At 46.9% G+C, this 17,484-nt stretch overlaps 2 protein-coding genes across 2 annotated transcripts in view; one reads left to right on the top strand and one right to left on the bottom strand.

Annotated features, from left to right (window-relative positions):
• Window positions 1-3,679, top strand: part of ATL1 (atlastin GTPase 1) — a gene marked incomplete at its 5' end in the record, with an annotated part of 18,114 nt that extends 14,435 nt beyond the window's left edge. The window contains 2 exon segments of the mRNA XM_009073199.1: window positions 446-460; window positions 3,569-3,679. Of these exon segments, the coding sequence (XP_009071447.1) occupies window positions 446-460; window positions 3,569-3,679 (126 nt within the window).
• Window positions 3,680-5,524: 1,845 nt separating this feature from the next.
• SAV1 (salvador family WW domain containing protein 1) lies at window positions 5,525-16,671 on the bottom strand. Its single transcript, XM_009073198.1, has 4 exons — window positions 16,230-16,671; window positions 9,598-9,868; window positions 8,626-8,766; window positions 5,525-5,726 (listed from the first exon to the last, which is right to left on the bottom strand). The coding sequence occupies exons 1-4, from the start codon at window positions 16,669-16,671 to the stop codon at window positions 5,525-5,527; spliced, it is 1,056 nt and encodes a 351-aa protein (XP_009071446.1).
• Between the last annotated feature and the right edge of the window lie 813 nt (window positions 16,672-17,484).

Below are 17,484 nucleotides of genomic sequence, written 5' to 3'. Positions count from 1 at the left end.
CAGCAGGAACAGGACACAGCCAGAGGCACTGCCTGCTTGTAACATGCCCAGCTGGGGGAAAATAAAGAGGTTAAAGTGCCTGGAGCTGCTCCATGGTTTTCACTGGCCTCCATAGCTTTCCAAGTGGAGGGAAAGTTTTCTGGAGAAGGAGCTGTGCAGATGGGAGGTGCTGGGTTGGGCAGTGTGGCTTTGCCCACCACGAGCCACAGGGCTGGTGCCTCAGTGCCCCAAGGGGTTTCAAAGCCTATGGAAGTGGGACTGGGTACTGCAGGGATGGATGGAGCAGTGAGGGGTCCTGGAAGAGGGACAGCTGTTTGGGATGAGCCCCCTGGGAACACACAGCCATGGTGGCACCAGGGCTGAGCTCCATGTGCTCCCACGGACACACGTGATACACAGAGATGTTTCTTTCTCTTTGTCTCCCCTTCCCAATGCCTCTCTCCAGGGAAGCACAAATGAGGTAAGTGGCACTTGTTCTCTGCATGTTCCCAAGGGCCAGCTGGGCCCTGGATTCTCAGGAAAAGTGGGATGCAGATGCATGTTTGGGCTATGGTGCTGCCATTGGGATTGTGGAGGGGTTGGGGGTCACGAGGGCTCTGGGCAGTAACTGTGTCCTGGCTGGCTCTGGGTGTTCCTGTGATCCAGATGCCTGGGGAATGGTTAGATGTCTGTGTTCCAGGCAGTTCCAGATGCCTGGGGAATGGTTAGATGCCTGTGTTCCAGGCAGTGCTGGGAGCCAAGTGGGGGAGAGATACGGGCAGGGAGAGTGATGTTAGGATGGGGATTTTCATCCCATCAGTTTTGTTTGGGGATTTTCCTGTTGTGCTGAGAGGTCACACCCAAACAGCAGTTTGTTCTGTAGCACCAGCAGTACAGGAGCCTCCATGCCTGGAGCACCTCTGCTATGGAGCCAGGCTGGGAGAGCTGAGGGTGCTCAGTCTGGAGAAGAGAAGGCAGACCTCAGAGCCTCTTCCAGTGCCTCAATGGGCTCTAAGAGAGTTGGAGAGGGACTCTCGACAAGGTCCTGGAACAACAGGACAAGGGGAAATGGCTTCACACCGACAGACCAGAGGGCAGGGCTAGATGGGATATTGGGAAGGAATTCCTCCCTGTGAGGGTGCTGAGGCACTGGCACAGGTTGCCCAGAGAAGCAGTGACTGCCCCATCCCTGGGAGTGTTCCAGGCCAGGTTGGATGGGGTTTGGAGCAACCTGGGCTGGTGGAAGGTGTCTCTGCCCATGGCAGGGGGTGGGATGAGATGTTCTTTAAGGTCCTTGCAAACCAAACCATTCCATGATTCCATGAGCAGAGCCACAGCAGCCCCTCCTATCCCAGGCTCCTTGTGGCTCTGCTTGCTCAGTGCCACAGGATCGCAGTGCCAAGCTCCCTGTGCGACTGGCACCCAGGGCCGCTGGCCCTGTGTTTGGGCACAGCCATGTGTGGGTCAGATGGACCCAGGACAGACTCCTCACTCCCCAGCAGTGCTGCACACACACATTAGTGCAGCGTGTGACAGAGGACAGCTCCATCCTTCATCGTGTCACCAGAGCCTGCCACCTCCTCCTGGCAGTGCCAACACACTGCCGAGCCACTGAGCTATGTGGAGAATTCCTCTCAAAGAAAGCTGGAGCGGCTCCAACAGGCCCAAAATGCCTTTAAAAACCAAAAACAGGTAAAAATGAACCCATTCCTTCCCCCACAGCCAGGGCAGCCTTTTTGGTGCCCCACTGATACCAGCACCAGCAAGAGGCAGAACAGACTTTGCTGTCGATGAGCTCTTGAACAAACCCTGTCAAGTTAAAATCTGCACTGTGAGGCTGGTTTGGCATCAAAGAGAAGCCAAAAATAGCCCAAAATGCTGCAAGGTCACTTATGGTTTGGAGGTGAATTTTCAGTAAAGAAACACTGTGTGAAGTCTCCTCCATCAGTCCACTGTGTTCCCAAGCAATCCCAGAATACCTCTGCTCCCTACAGCCCATTTGGGATGTGCTCAGCATCACCCTGGACACCCCAGGAGTTATCCCCTCAACCTCCTCCTCGCTGCAGCTCCTGCTTCACTCACACCCTGAGCACGAGGAACATGTGCAGGTTCCTGCTGGTCTTGTGCCTCTTCCCACCCCTTCCAGAGCTAATCCTGGCTCACTAGAGCTTCCCAGCAGGAGCTGGTAGGTTTTTGGTTGGGTGTTTTTCCTCCCCAGTGCCAAGTTCATTTGACATGAGAATCTTAGAGGTATGATTGCCTTTCACACCAAGTCCTCTGCAGCCAGGCCCAGTCTTGGCATCTCCTGTGCCATGTGCTCTGGGATACAGACCACCCCAGGGTGGGGGACAGAGGTTTACTCTCCTGTCACCCTCCTGGGGCTCAGAGCCTTATTTCAGTCCTGTCACATCAGTTGTGTGTGGGCAATGAACCTGTGACTGCTCTGGTGCAGCACCACAGCCACTCTGTGTCCTCTGGTCTGGCGTCACTCCAGTGCAAATGGGAAATGGTAACATCAGAAGGAAGAAAAAAAATAAAATCTGCATCACCAGCAGAAAAAGGATCAGGACAATGACCTGTCACACCCCAGAGCCCTCAGTGTGATGGCGTTCAGGTCTGCCTGGTGGGGTAAAGCAAATGCTGAGGCTGCAGGAATTGAACCTCCTGTGTGTGAAATGCCTAGGGAAAAACAACCCCTGGAAGTGCCTCACTAGTACTCCAAATTACTGATTTAATTCAGCCCAGAGGGGGTGAGATGTTTGAAAAATTAGATTTGTAGAATCACAAAGTATCCTGAGCTGGAAGTGACCCACAAGGATCAGAATCCAACTCCTACCCTGGCCAGGACACCCCAACAATGTACCCTGTGCCTGAGAGCATTGGCCAAACACTCCCTGAGCTCTGTCAGCCTTGGGGCTGTGACCACTGCCCTGGGGAGCTGTTCCAGTGCCCAAACACCCTCTGGGGGAAGAACCTGTTCCTGATATCCAGCCTAAACTCCCCTGATACAGCTCCATCTGTTCCCTTGGGTCCTGAATCAGCGAGCTGGAGATCTCTGTGTGTTGCACACTGTCAGAGTCAAACTGGTGTAGAGAACACACAGAATGTGGTGGGCTGGGCCTGGCTGCTGTGGCATGAGCTTGGGAACATGGGCAGGGTTGACTGAAGGGTCTGGAACACCAGGCCTGTGAGGAGAGGCTGAGGGAACTGGTGGTGTTTAGCCTGGAAAAGAGGAGGCTCAGGCATGACCTTACCACTCTCCCGCTCCCTGACAGGAAGTTGTAGCCAGGTGGGATCAGTCTTTTCTCCCAGACAGCCAGTGAAAGGAGGAGAGGATGTGGCCTCAAGATGCACCAGGGGAGGTTTAGGTTAGAATTTTCTTCCCAGAAAGGGTGATTAGACACTGGAATGTGCTACCCAGGGAGGTGGTGGAGTCACCATCCCTGGAGGGGTTTAAGGAGAGACTGGACGTGGCACTTGGTGCCATGGTCTGGTTGACATGGTGGGGTTAGGTCATACCTTGGACTCAATGATCTCAGAGTTTTTGCCAGCCTGTGGGGACACAAGTGACCCGTGTGTCTCTCCCCAGGCCTTGTACAAGCTGTACAGCGCGGCCGCCACGCACCGGCACCTGTACCACCAGGCCTTCCCGGCCCAGAGAGCCGAACCTGCCGACGGCTCCGAGAGGAAGAAGGTGTAACCCCTTCCCGTGGATGCATGATGGAGGCACAGCCCTCTCCTCCTGGCCCCACACCTCATCCTGCCGGGAGCAGGGGCGGAGCGCGCCGGGAAGGTGCCAGCATGGATCTGTCCTGTCCGTACGTACATCCTGGCACTGCTGCAGCCACACGTGCTTTGAGTTGTCCTACCCAGCGATTCCCAGCTCAGTCATGGAGCCTTATTTCCCCCTTCTTAATTAGTTATCACTGAGGAAATGATCATTTCCATGACACTGCAACTAAAAAGGCTGAAAGCTTCTCCAAAAGCCAATTATTTCAGGTACTTGAAGGAGTTATAACATGTAACCACATTTTCTTTTCTCCTTGGATTAACTGTTTAATTACATAAACATAATTAAAGGTGTATTAACTTGCTTTATGAGACACTGTCAGGGCACTTTGCTGTGGTGTGTAACGATGCTGTGAGGAACGAGGCCGTGCCTGTTTTGTCTGCACAAGGTGTCACTTTGTAGCTGTGTTGGAGGAAGTTTCACTGTATTTCTGTACATATTTATCCATGTTAGTGCATAGGACACGTGGTACAGTTCTATTCTTTTATTGTCAGGACTATTAAAGTTTGCTTTTGGTTCCTAAGGAGTTGGTTTTGCAGGGAATTATTATTGACTAACAAGGCAAGAGGTTTTTCCTTTGGGGCTTTAACAGGTTTGGTTTCATTTGGGACATCAGAGTTGGTGTTTTAAGGGGACTTTACCCTCTGACAGACCCAGGGTGCAGCACACTCAGCCCATCACTCATCCCCTCACTCAGCTCAGACCATCCCAACCCCAAGTGGCTTTTACTGCTTCTAAGAACCCTTTACTTGATGTACTAAACCACCCAAAAACTCACTCAGAAAATGCTTTACTCATGGACCAAAATGATTTTTATTGAATTAATAGGATTTACAAGAAATGTACTATTTTTTTGTCTGCAATGTTTATTGCACTGAAAAGAATCCATAAATAACATTTCAGGACAGTTAATGAACCAAATGGAAAGACTGGAGAGGGTAACTGTACAATTAAAAATCTTCCCCCAAGTGAGGAGCTTGAACAGAAGACAAAAAGCTCATTATAAAACAGTTAATTGCTGTTACATCCCTGATTCTCCCCGGGGGAGGCACAGCCGGTCCACCAGAGCGGGTCTTGTGAAATGCAGATTTCCTAGGCTTTAAAGCACTCTGCTTAGAGATCTTGGTCTTTAGGAGGGTCCAAGTGTTCTCCCTCTGACTAATTGCTGTGAAAACTAGTAGTAAATCTGAAGTAGTAATGAGTTAAAGTAAAAAATAAGGCAACTCGGGCTTCAGTTCCAGCAGGGGAGTCAGCTCCTGGGTGCTCCTGACCAGGAACACATCAGTGTTTTCTGTACATTAAAGCTGTAAACAAAGAGCAGAGCTCTCAGGAGAGGGATCCCAAATCCTCAGGGAAATCCCCTTGAACTAACCGTTTGGATTTGGACACTGTTTGGAAGCCAAGGACATGACAGTTGCATCTAAAAAAATACAGAGTCAGCTTTTAATACTGCAGCTGACTGCAAGGAAAGAGACCAGGATCAGGGGTCTGGAATCAAACTCCACACACTGGTTTTTCAGGATAACAAACTACTCCTTGCATGGAAACAAAAGGATTAACAAATAATCTCATTATTATAAACAAAACATAATACATGTAGAAAAATATCCAAGAGGGTAACAACAAAGGTGCAACGTCAACAAAAATAAGCTGCCTTCTCAACAAAAGCACTTTGTCAGAGTTTGGAAGTTGAAAAACCTTTTAAAGCTCTTGAGTGTCCTCCAAAAGAGTCTGTTTGTCCGGAGAGGTGCCAGCTCAGAAGTTCTTGCCGTGCTGCTGTGCGTAGCGCTGCAGCCGCTGCTTGCGGTGCTCCAGCTCGGAGAGCAGAGCCTGCCTGTAGGCCTCGTACAGCTTCACAATCCTCTCCAGCTCCTTCATGAACAGCAGCTTCAGCATCCCCTGGTACGTGTCCAGGTCTGCCAGCTGGAACAGCTCCCACTTCAGGATGTGGTCGTACCTGGGGGAGAGGACAGAGGGTTTAGCCACATGGTTCTCCTACTGTGCTCGTCACTCTACAGCCCAATTTATGGGAAGAAAGAAGGAATTAACCCCCAAAACAGGGAGTTGTGCCTTAAAGGGACTTGGAGGAACATCACAGTTTCTCCATCTCCAAAGTGAGTTGGAGGAACATCACAGTTTGTTGCACAAAAACAGACTGAGGAAGTTTGGGCTGTTGTGTGGAGACCTCAGAGCACTTGCCAGGAGCTGAAGGGGCTGCAGGGAAGCTGCAGAGGGACTCTTGGTTAGGAGCTGCAGGGACAGGACAAGGAGTAACAGGTTCATACTGAAGGAGGGAAAAATTAGGGTAGATCTCAGGCAGAAGTTTTCCCTGTGAGGCTGGTGAGACACTGTCCCAGGCTGCCCAGGGAGGCTGTGGCTGCCCCAGCCCTGGCAGTGTTCACAGCCAGGTTGGCTAAAGCCTTGAGCAACCTGCTCTGGTGGGAGGTGTCCCTGCCCAGGGCAGGGGGTTGGCACTGGGTGGTCTTAAAATCCTTCCAACCCAAGTCATTCTGGGATTCTCTGATGCTGCATTTTGGAGGCATTAAACCAGGAATTCCATTCCCAACAAGCCTTGAAGATTTAGCCTAAAACATCTGTTGGAGTTGCACAGCAAAAACAAGTGACTCCAGCAGCCCAGCAGGGACCTCCCAGAGGACAGGACACTGCCAGCCTTCCCTCACAACCAACCTTTGTTCCCAAAGTGTTCTCCTTCCAGCTCTAACCAGCACTCTTGGCCTCTCAACCCCTCCAATTAACCCCTCCTGGTTAATTAGCAGCAATAATCCACAACAGGTATTTAATGCCACTTTGAGAAAAGCAAGTCCTGGTGTGCTTCCATTATCCCTGCAATAATGTCCTTTCCTGATTTGCCAAGTCCTTCTAAGCACATACAACTCACTTGGAATCTCATCTCCTTTAGGAGGATTCCAGGTACAACTACCTTTGGGAGCACCTGATTGTTGAGTTATATGGATAACACCTTTCCCTCTCCTTTCCCACTCATCATGAGCTGAATCACAGGTTGAGAAACAGGAGGTTACTAGACACTAAGCAGCCAGAATTCCCTGTCTCCAGGGGTTTTCCAAGGAGTACTTGATATAAACCAGGACAATTTCAACACAAGAGACACTGACCTGCCCTGAATATCTACAGCCTGTTAGGCAGGGCTGGAGGAAGAAAGCCCTGGATGTGGATCCCTGCTCCAAAAGAGGTGGGAAAGGATCTGAACTGTGATCTCTCAGACAAGGAAGGAATTCTTGGGCCCTCACAGTCCCACAGGTGCACACTGGAAACACCTACCAGACCAGGATACCTGACACGGGAGGTGGAGAAATGCTCAAATTGAGAGTCAAAGGGTTAAATGCAAGTTTGGAGTCTTGATGCCACTGTGTGAGACTCCAAGAGCTGCACTCAAACTCTGAGAGATGCCAAGAGAGAGGGAAAAGGACATGGGCAGGGACACCTTCCACCAGCCCAGGTTGCTCCAAGCCCCATCCAGCCTGGCCTGGAACACTCCCAGGGATGGAGCAGCCACAGCTGCTCTGGGCAACCTGTGCCAGTGCATCACCACCCTCACAGCCAAGAACTTCTTCCTAAAAATAAGGAAGAATTTTGGCTAATACCTACTAAACTCTCCATTAGGCTTTTCCAGTGGTCAGAATTCTTATCCTTTAGAGAAACTTGTGGAAACAAAAACTAACCCTGAAGGTATTTCTAGGAAACAAATCCTGCCACAGGCTGCAGGAACTCAGTGTGCCCTGGTGGATCCTAGGGCAATGTAAACATTTATGGGCAAGCCCAGCAGTCACAGGGAGGAATACAACCCATTCAGGCTGTAGTTACTAGAAGCAGACAAAAAAAAAGAGGATTTTTTTTCAGTGCAAGTCACTGAACATCACACACAGCCTGAATTTGCAGTACAGACTGACCTGCTTGTTGAGTCTCTTCACATTCTCCTTATGAAAAACACAGGATTTCATAATTATGAAACCTTTTCTGGATTTTTTAGTGCTTTTCTATTTAGTGTTACTGTTCTGCAGAGCTGTTCCCAAGAGAAAATGTAATCTGGTTCAGTATGCTGACTCCAGTCTTTCCTTGGAGGAGATTCCTTGCTCCTGCTGCAGTTTCTTTAACAAAAGGACTTTTTATTACCACTTAGTTTATAATTAAATTTCTTGGACAGAACTATAGATGTCAGTCTGTATTCAGCCTCTCAGAGCCTAAAGGGGCTCCAAGAGAGCTGCAGAGGGACTGTGGCATGGAGGGACAGGACACAGGGAAAGGCTTCCTACTGCCAGAGGGCAGGGATAGGTGGCATAGCGGGAAGGAATTGCTGGCTGTGAGGGTGCTGAGGCTCTGGCACAGGTTGCCCAGAGAAGCAGTGACTGCCCCATCCCTGGGAGTGTTCCAGGTCAGGTTGGATGGGGCTTGGAGCAACCTGGGCTAGTGGAAGGTGTCCCTGCCCATGGCAGGGGGTGGGACTGGATGAACTTAAAAGTTCAGACCAGCCAGTGATGATTTTATGACTCAGGTTCTTAAAGCACTTAAAGAATATAGGTGTTTTTCAGAAATGAGTAAGACAGACAGGAAGAAGTTACACCTACAATGTTTCACATATTTTCTAGGCACCTGGTACTGTTCTCAGAAATACCCTGAAAGGTATCTCAACTCTGACAGCATTCTGTGGCACATGTGAGCTCCAAGTACGGTGATGGTTTAAGAAAGCAAAGTAACATGACAAACACTTGGTACAGCTCAAAACCAGAGAGCAGCACGAGCTCCACTTTCAGCCAAGGAAACCCATTTGTTTTCCTTTTAAGTGCGAAATGCAGAAATAAAAAAAGCAAAACTCTCACTTGACAGGAGCTCTGGCGTAGACCTGAAGCCAGTCAGGGATCTCAGCAGTGTGGTAGGGGTTGGCAGGGACCAGCAGGGGTTGGCTCCTCTCTTGCTGTGGCTGGTAGGACACAGGGGGAGGCTGATCGTAACGGGGAACGCTGCAACGGACACAGGGACAGGCTGTGAGCTCCAGCAGGGCCCAGACACTCCAACAGCACTGAGCTGGCAGCACTGCACACACATTAGCACGAGGAATGGCTGATGATGTAACCACACGGGGCGTGTTGCTTCAGCAGGCCTGGACTGAGCAACTTGGCATTTCACTGCAATCAGTGTGAAATTCACCTCAGACCCACTCACCTGGGGCCTGGTACCTGCACAGCACAGCAGCAGATTTGCTTTTAAAGCATTAAAAAGTATTGATTCAGCCAAATAATTCACTGTTTAGTATGTCAGAACTAATGCACTGAGGCAACAGCTAAGAGTTACTCCACAAAGACATTCTCATAGATCTATATATAGAGATCATATACTTATCTTTTGTGCCACATATGAATAAGCTTCATCTTCCTGGGTAACAGCAAAATAAATGCAGTGGAAGAAGTTAAAGTGAATACACATCAGATCTAACAACTCTTTTACCTTTGGTGTATAATAACTTTTTTTCCCTTTGATGCTTAGTAATTTTATTTTTCCTTTGGTGTATTGTAACTTTCCCTTTGGTGTATAACAACTTTATTTTACCCTTTGGTGCACAATAACTTCCTTTTACCTTGAAATTCTGAGTAGCTAAACACCAATTTCCACTCTAGACAAGACTTAGTTCCCATTTCAGATGCTCAGGGAGTCTCCAGGAACACCTCATCAAGCTTCTTGCCAGTCTACAACTCAATTCCCTTCCCAGCAGCTTTGCTGTTTTCCTCACAGCTGAAGAGCTGCTCTGAGTGACTGAGGAGCAACACCCTCGTTCCACACCTGAGCTGCCTTACCTAGGAGCACAGGGATGTTTGTACTGAGCTCTCTTATTGATGTGATCCACGTAGTACACCCCAAATTCCACGGACTCCACTCGCTCCCAGCCCGGGGGGAGCCCTTCCCTCTCCAGGGGATGACTCCAGTGAGTTGTGTTAGTGTTGTGGTCTATGTAGTACTTCCTTCCTCGCATAGTCCAGTCCACTGTCCAGCCAGGAGGGAGAGGTAAATCCTCACAACTGTGATTTGTTAAGTTTCCTAGGGATGTAGCAGCAACTCTCCCAATGCCTGAAAAACAGGGAGATTGGTGTTTCGTTAAAGCTTTCCACAAATTCCTCTTAATGCAATGTTTACACATCATTTATCTGCAAAAAAACCCTACAGCTCTTTCTTTATCCAGTTACAGCCAGGAATTACATATCTGGCTAGAAAAATCCCTGAACACCAACAAAGCTTTTCAGATGAACCAGTCAAACAGCAACAGGATGAGGTAAAACAGGAGGAGGGGCAAGGGAGGCTAACACTACCCTGCACTGAGTATTATCCCTGGAAAGGGTGGAATTAGGGCCAAAAATGGCAGCAGTAACCAGGGAAAAGCTGGATCCATTCAGGATCTCTGTACTACAGATCCTGAGGAAGAAACTAGTTGAAATAAAAGCCGTAAGAGAAATTACAGAAAACTAATTAAAACCACCCAAAAATCCCCAATCACAAAAACTCAGGGAGTAACCAAAAATTTGGCACATCTCTTTGCATTCCTGGGAATCCACTACCTCCTGGATGTGCTTTAAAATCCCTGTTAGTAGTTGCCTTCAGCTCGCACAGTAAAGAGCCTCTGGCTTTAAAGAGTTCCAATTATCTTTCCCACAGCCAAATGCGTCGGCTCAACCACAGAATTCATCTCTGGTGTGTTAGTATTTCACAACCAGAAGGATTTGGGAGCCACTGTTCCCACTTTTTCAGAAGCATCTCCATCACCCCCTCCAGGTTTACTGACAGGAACATATCCCCTTCCTCCTGTTTGCTCAGAAATATCAGTTTTGTGTGACTATTTTGGAGCAGGGAAGGGAAAGGCAGAGTTTCTCTGGATTTTGTAATCAAATATAGCAAATCAGCAACAAGAAACTCCCAGCAAGGCTCCAAAGCAATTGGATAAATCCCAATCCGATTAAAACCCCCTCACAAAGGTCCTCCTGAGTACTGTCCTTTAGAACTCTGTGCTCATCCACCACTCTTTTCCAGCCTTGTTGTGTTCTAACTGTTTGGCCTGAAAGTATTTCCTCTTGTTTCAGTACTTACCTACTTGTCAGCTTCATTAAGGGAAGCTGAAGGCTGTGTCCATGTCTACTTGGGATTGAGTAAGACAGACCTTTACTTCCAGAGAACAGAAACATCCTGGAGGCTTTTCCTGACCTTTGGCAGCACTGGGGCAGGGAAGCTATTTCAGTCCCCCACTAGTTATGTCACTGGGTTTGTTTTCATTCCACTGACAGAACACAAACATTTCAGCCTCTTGGAAATCCTGAGCTTTGGATAAACAGATTCAGGATTTTCTCCAATTAACTGCTTGTAATTCCATGTGCATATAAATAGGGACTATTAACACTGCCAGATCTGAACACACAGACTTGACTGGGGGGAAAGAACTTTCCTAAAGGCATAAACATATCTTTCTGTTTACTGTTCAACCAGCACATGTTGTATTTCCCTTACAGTTCCTTCTTAATCCTAACCCAATTCCAGCAGCAAATACAGATATTTTTGGGTTATTCCTTGGGGTAAAGGTTAGTGCTGTTCAGCACTCAGAAGAGGTGCTATGCCCTGCACCAGGAGTTCTCCTGCCACATGGATTCTCCCAATGGCAGCTCAGTTTTGTTTCATTTCCACTTACGAAGCAGCAGAGCAATACCAGGAAAATAAACTCCTACAGCTGTAGCAGTTACCAGTTGTGCACAGCATTCCAAGGCCAATTATTTACTTCAGGATGCAGACTATCATTTTTCCCCTTAGAATCACAGATCACAGTGAAATACTCTGGGCTCTACGTTTTTGGATGCTGATGTTCAGTGTCTTACAGCCATCAACTCACTGCAGCATCAAATTCAACTGTTAGTCCAGTTTGAGATTTGCTTCTAGAATTGGAGTTATTAGACATCAAAAGAAATTGGATGTTGGTTTTCCTGATAAACCTCAGGAGGCTCCTTGGAGGGAAAGTGGATACACAGGTAAGAGAAAAAGTTCCTGCTGTGATTTGGACAAGAAGAGAAGAGGAAAATTGACTTTATATACATATACACATGTAAGTATCAATAATCAGACTGAACAACACTAGGGGTAAATTCCCATGAGATCTTTTCCAAAGTATAAGCCCAAGAAAAAAGTTCCAAGACATCTCTAAGCCATGGAGTGTGAACACTGCTTTTTTTGTGGCATATTCCCAAGAATGACACTACTGGCTTGAAATTCCAGGTAAAGTCTTAGCCATAAACCATTTTCCTACCAGCCCAAAGCTCCACATAGGATTTTATTGCACACCCCAAGGATATTCCCTGGTGCCAGATTTATGTATAAACATACAACTTGAACTATTTTTCTTCAAACATCTGGTGTAAAACCTGGGATTTTTTTTTATGGATGGAGGACATGATCTCCACCACAGGATAAGCACAACCAGACTAGTTGAACCAGGTCACTGCAGCTCTCAGGGTTTCTGGCTCACACACTGTTTTATCCATAAGGAGATAGAAATCCTCGTTCTTCCTGCTCTCCCAAGGAACAGAATTCCTTAAATTATCTGCTTTTTCCACACATTAAAAATATCTCTGTTCCTCTGCTCAGGGATGAGCACTGCCCTTTATAAATCCCCCAGAGTGACACCGCCAAATCTCAGTGATGGTCAGAAAGTAATTTGATTTTCTGAAGCTGTAAATCCTTCCCAGGTTTTCTCTTTAGAGCTTTTCCAGCCTCATTCCCTAGCTCTCCTTATAATGGATTATTAGCACATGATTTATCACATAATGGTGTGTACATGGGGCATATCATGGGGATTTCTTGGTTTTGAAAAGCTGCTGCTTTTAAGGAACATCAATACTGAAATTATTTGAGGCTTTGCTATTTCCTTCCATTTCTAAAATACAGAATCTTCAGCTGAAGGCCTTGAATTAATTATTTCACACTGGGCACCACATTCCAGTGCATTTTATCAGTGCAAAGAATTCCTTCTCTTCAAAATGTGTTTTAAGCTGATCAAGTCACAAATGGGAAAAGCCTGTAGTGTCTTCTTCAGTCAAGGAAGTTGTGTTTGGTGTGTTCTGTCAGGGTGGAACAAAGAGAACTGGAAGGGACATATGTCAAAGCTTTCCCAGCCTAGGGAAGGGGTTTGCTCTAAGGGAACTCAGCCTGGAAAGAACTCAAAGTCCTTAGGAGCAAACATTTCCAGGCCAGCAAAGGGCAGTTCTTCAGTCTGCAGGGTAGGAAGGACAAAAATCCTATCACCAGCACAAAGGGAAAAGAGGAAAACCACTCTAAGTTAGGAAGAGCTGATGTAGGCAGAGAGGGCTCAGAGCCCATCAACTCCCCACATTGGCTCCAACCAAATCTCAGCGTGGAGGAACACATTGAGCAACACATTATTTGTCTTTAATCAGCCCAATTGTCTTGAGAGCCTTTTTTTCAGGATGCCAAAACCCTCTCCCTTCCCCTCATCGCAGCAGGATGAACAGGAAGAGAAGAAGAACAAACTGTTTAATTTGAAGGCAGTAAGCAGTAATAAAACAGCAAAAGGGAGTTGCAGTAACTACCCTCCTAGGTCTGTGGGTCCTAGGCCTCCCCAATCCATTCCAGAGCTTCTGAAGGAACTTCCTGAGCAAAAGTACCTCTTTTGTCAGAGGGAATGAGGCGTGCCAGGCAGGCAGAAATTCACAGCTAGGAAATGACAGGAAACACTCTGAGAGCTGCAAGAATTACTGCGAAATTACTGCAAAATCAGCGCATAAGAAGAACAGGGCAGGAACTGTTTACAACTGAGAGAGAAGTGTGCACAAACAGAAAAGTACTGAGGTCTAAATAGGTCTCATATCATAATTTGTGTGTGTTTTGCTCTTATATTAAACATGAGCAGCAGTCTGCAGTTTCCAAGGGGTGCAGTCCACAAGATTAACTGATTTTGACCACATTTTCACCTATTTAACACTGGATTCTCTGTTCACTGGGTTTTTTTCCCCCCTCAGTCAACTCCTTTACAATCCACCCTGAGAAAGTGCCTTGACACTACGATTTCAATCTCAGCAATTTTCACAGACACAGAAGAATATTTCAGCTTACCAGGCACAAATAACTCTGAGGTCTTGGTTACAAGTTAGTTCCAAGCTACACTGCAGAGTATAACTTCAACCACAGACCTCCCCAAAACTTTAACCTAGAAGAGAGGAAAGAGATGGCGAGGAAAGACAGGTAAAGGTTCTCAGAATTCAGTTTGAAAAGGACACCAAAAGAAAAAATAGATAAAAAAATGCCACAGAGGAAGCTAAACATACAAAATTAGGAGATACCTCAACTGAAAACATTGCCCAGAAAAATCTGCAGCACTAGATTGGTAATTACACCCAAATTTAATGGAAATAAAGGAAAGGAGGACACGGTAGAAGTGAAGCATGGGAGAGAAAACATGACCTCAAGGAGAAATGCCTATGGGAGAACACAGCAATGTCAACATCAACTGCTGGAAAACCACAGGACTTTCTTGAAGAGTAAGATACTCAATACTTTGAAGATGTTTTCAGCCTCTCTCCAAAGAGGAGAATCTTGATTTGGAATGAAAGCCAAAATCCACAGGCACCTCTTCACTTCCAGACCACTCCTTCCTGAAAATCATCTGAGGTATCACCACCAGCAACTGCACCTTGTGCTCCTCAGGGAGTATTTCCTTAGCAATCAACCCAAAACATTCCAGAACTGACCAAGGGGAACTCTGGAGGGAGAGGAGGAAAAGGGGAGGAGGCAGCACTCCCAGGCTCTGGCTAATTAACAGGCTTTTAATTTGAAGCTGTAGGCATTAAGCGATTTTGACCCCCATTATCTCCATGAACTTTGATCAGTTGAAACAGAAACAACAATGGAGATCTGTAAGGAAAATGTGATTTAGACAAAGACAATGAAAGCAAAAGGTCTGTCTTGGTTTTTCTGGAAATGCAGGAATCAGAACTTAAAGACAAATCACTGGAGCTCAAGGAAAACACTGAAGGCAATGGATGACTCAAATAAAAAGTAGCTTAGTGGTGAGATGAAAGAAAATCTAAGCTTTTGGGACACAATTCTTGAGGAAAAGCAACAACTGTTGGTAAGGTGTACAAAATGAAAGACATGAGTCAATATTCTTCCTGAAACTGAAAGAGGAATTGAAGAGTTCATATTCCATGTGGAGATGAATGAAAAGAAAGAATAAGGAAACACTTTTGGCTCCATTTTCTAAGTCTCCTCAGCAGACACTGCTAATTTGAAGGTTAAACTGATGGACTGGGGTACGAATTCCTCCCCTCCTGCCTCTCCTTCCAATATCCCAGCACACACTCCCAGATGTCACCTGGACCAGGTAAATGTTTAATGACAACTGTTCTAACTCTACACACAAGCTCAGCAGCATTAAATGTTGATGACCTTCCTGGCAGATTGATGTTTCTGGCCAGGAGAGTTACCTCACTAGAGACTAATTACTATTTCCTTTACAGATTACAAGTGAGGAAGTATTTCCCACTGAAGGTACATCATTGACAGGCTTGAAACAGCTGTTTCAAACTCCTCCTGGGACATAGTTTTTGTAGGATCAAATACAGAATCACATATTTCAGGAGAGGAATATTGAATGGATTCTTCTCTCTCATGCTGTTCAGAAAACAAGGACAAGTCCCAGCAGAATTGAGGGGCAGAACAGGCATATTGACAAACCATATGAGCAGCTAAAAGAAAGGAGCCAAGGACTAGGAATTTCAGCTCTAACTAGGTGCCAATTTGCTAATTACACAGAGGAGTCATTGCTCCCTTTGACTATTCATAGGACATGATTTTCATTATTGAGGTCGAATTAAAACAATGAAATAAAAAGATAGCTAAAATATAATTATGATAACGACAGTAACACCAATAATAACAACAGCAATTAATAACAACAGTAATAATGATGCAATGTCATAATTTAGAGCTGTTGGTATTCTCTACATCACAAAAACAGCAGATGTTCCCTAATAAGTATAATTCCTTCTAGACAGCAATTTTGTGCTGAGGCCCCCCCAAATCTTGCCCCACCTTACCCCATTTCCTTAATATATCAATCCTGGTTTAAGTACATTTTTCCTTCCTGGATACAAGAGCATAAACTCTTCATTCTAATTCCTCACACCACAGAAACATCATGAAAAAGCAGCTCTGTCCTACAGAGATCCTAAAAACCTGGATCATCCAGACTGATGGACTGGGGTATGAATTCCTCCCCTCGTGCCTCTCCTCCCTGCAATATCCCAATGGATCCACACTCCCAATGTTACCTGGACGCGTTTAACGACAACTGTTCTAATTCCACACGCAAGCTCAGCAGCATCAAACACAAACTCTTCTCAAATCTCTATTTTTCACCAAAGCAGGACTGAATCCTTACCTGAAGTGTGCCTCCCATGATTCTGGGACATCCTCTGGAAGAGATCACTGCTGTGCTCGTAATACCTGTAGTCCTCGTGCGCGCGGTCGCTCGCCTGACGCCTCCGCTGGGCGTCGTAGAAGTGATCGTAGTAGTAACACCTGGCACTGGTGTCTCCATTTTCCAGCCCGGAATTGCCCTCTGTCAGGAAGGACTGGGAGGAAGAGCCATATTCCCTTGGGACATCAGCCAAACTCCTGGCCAGGTAGGAAGGTGCAGACAGTCTGTTGCTCTCCCGTCTCAGGATTTCGTGTGGAGGTCTCTGCACCGGAGTCCGGAGGAAGCTCTGGTTCCTGGATACAATTCCATCTCCACCAGGGGTGTAGGAAGGAGAAGTGGAGTCAGGAGGGCAGATATCAGTTCGTCTTGGAATGGTCGGACCGTGACGGATAAATGAAGGCATCAGATCTGATACAGAGCATGGAAAAGGAGCTTGGTTAAGGAGACACTGGATGTGGCACTCAGTGCCATGGTCTAGTTGACAATGTGGTGTTAGGTCAGGGGTTGGACTTGAGGACCTCAGAGGTCCTCCCCAACCTCAGTGATTCTCTGTGAACTCTGCCTGTACTTAATGCATAAAGTATCCAACCATCCACACCCTAAAACTGCAGAAATTCATTTAAGGCACCTCTAACACACATGCCCTGCAATGCTGAAACCAGCACACCTCCAACAAACTGGTGCAGCTTTGCCAGTAAAACTGCAGCTACACCAAACAACCCAAACGTATCAAAAAACACCTAAACAAACATGCAAACCCAACCCAAACCACCCACACTGCTATGGCCAAGTCAGTCAGGCTGTGTATTTCTCTACTAGAAGGGTCAGGAAAATCCAGATAGCCTGTGGCTACCACTTCAGTGGGAACACTGTACTGATGAACTGGGAACAGCAAGAGGTTAGTCTGAAGGGATGTCCCATCCCTGGGAGTGTTCCAGGCCAGGCTGGATGCAGCTTGGAGCAACCTGGGCTGGTGGAAGGTGTCCCTGCCCATGGCACAGGGTTGGAACTCGCTGATGTTTAAGTCCCTTCCAACCCAACACTGATGATTCAGCAGTGTCCACAGGCTCACAGGAATCTGTGATGGGAACAGGCACAGATTCCACACTGCCTCCACCAATCCCAAAGTTCAGCCAGCAAAAGGCTGTCGTTCCATACAGGTTAAATTCTCAGTTATCACAGAGACATTCACCTTCTCCTCTACAATTTCACTGCC

This window comes from Acanthisitta chloris, unplaced genomic scaffold (genome assembly GCF_000695815.1).
Source record: "Acanthisitta chloris isolate BGI_N310 unplaced genomic scaffold, ASM69581v1 scaffold21574, whole genome shotgun sequence".
NCBI classification, from domain to species: Eukaryota; Metazoa; Chordata; class Aves; order Passeriformes; family Acanthisittidae; genus Acanthisitta; species Acanthisitta chloris.
This window is presented reverse-complemented; position numbering and strand designations above follow the sequence as displayed.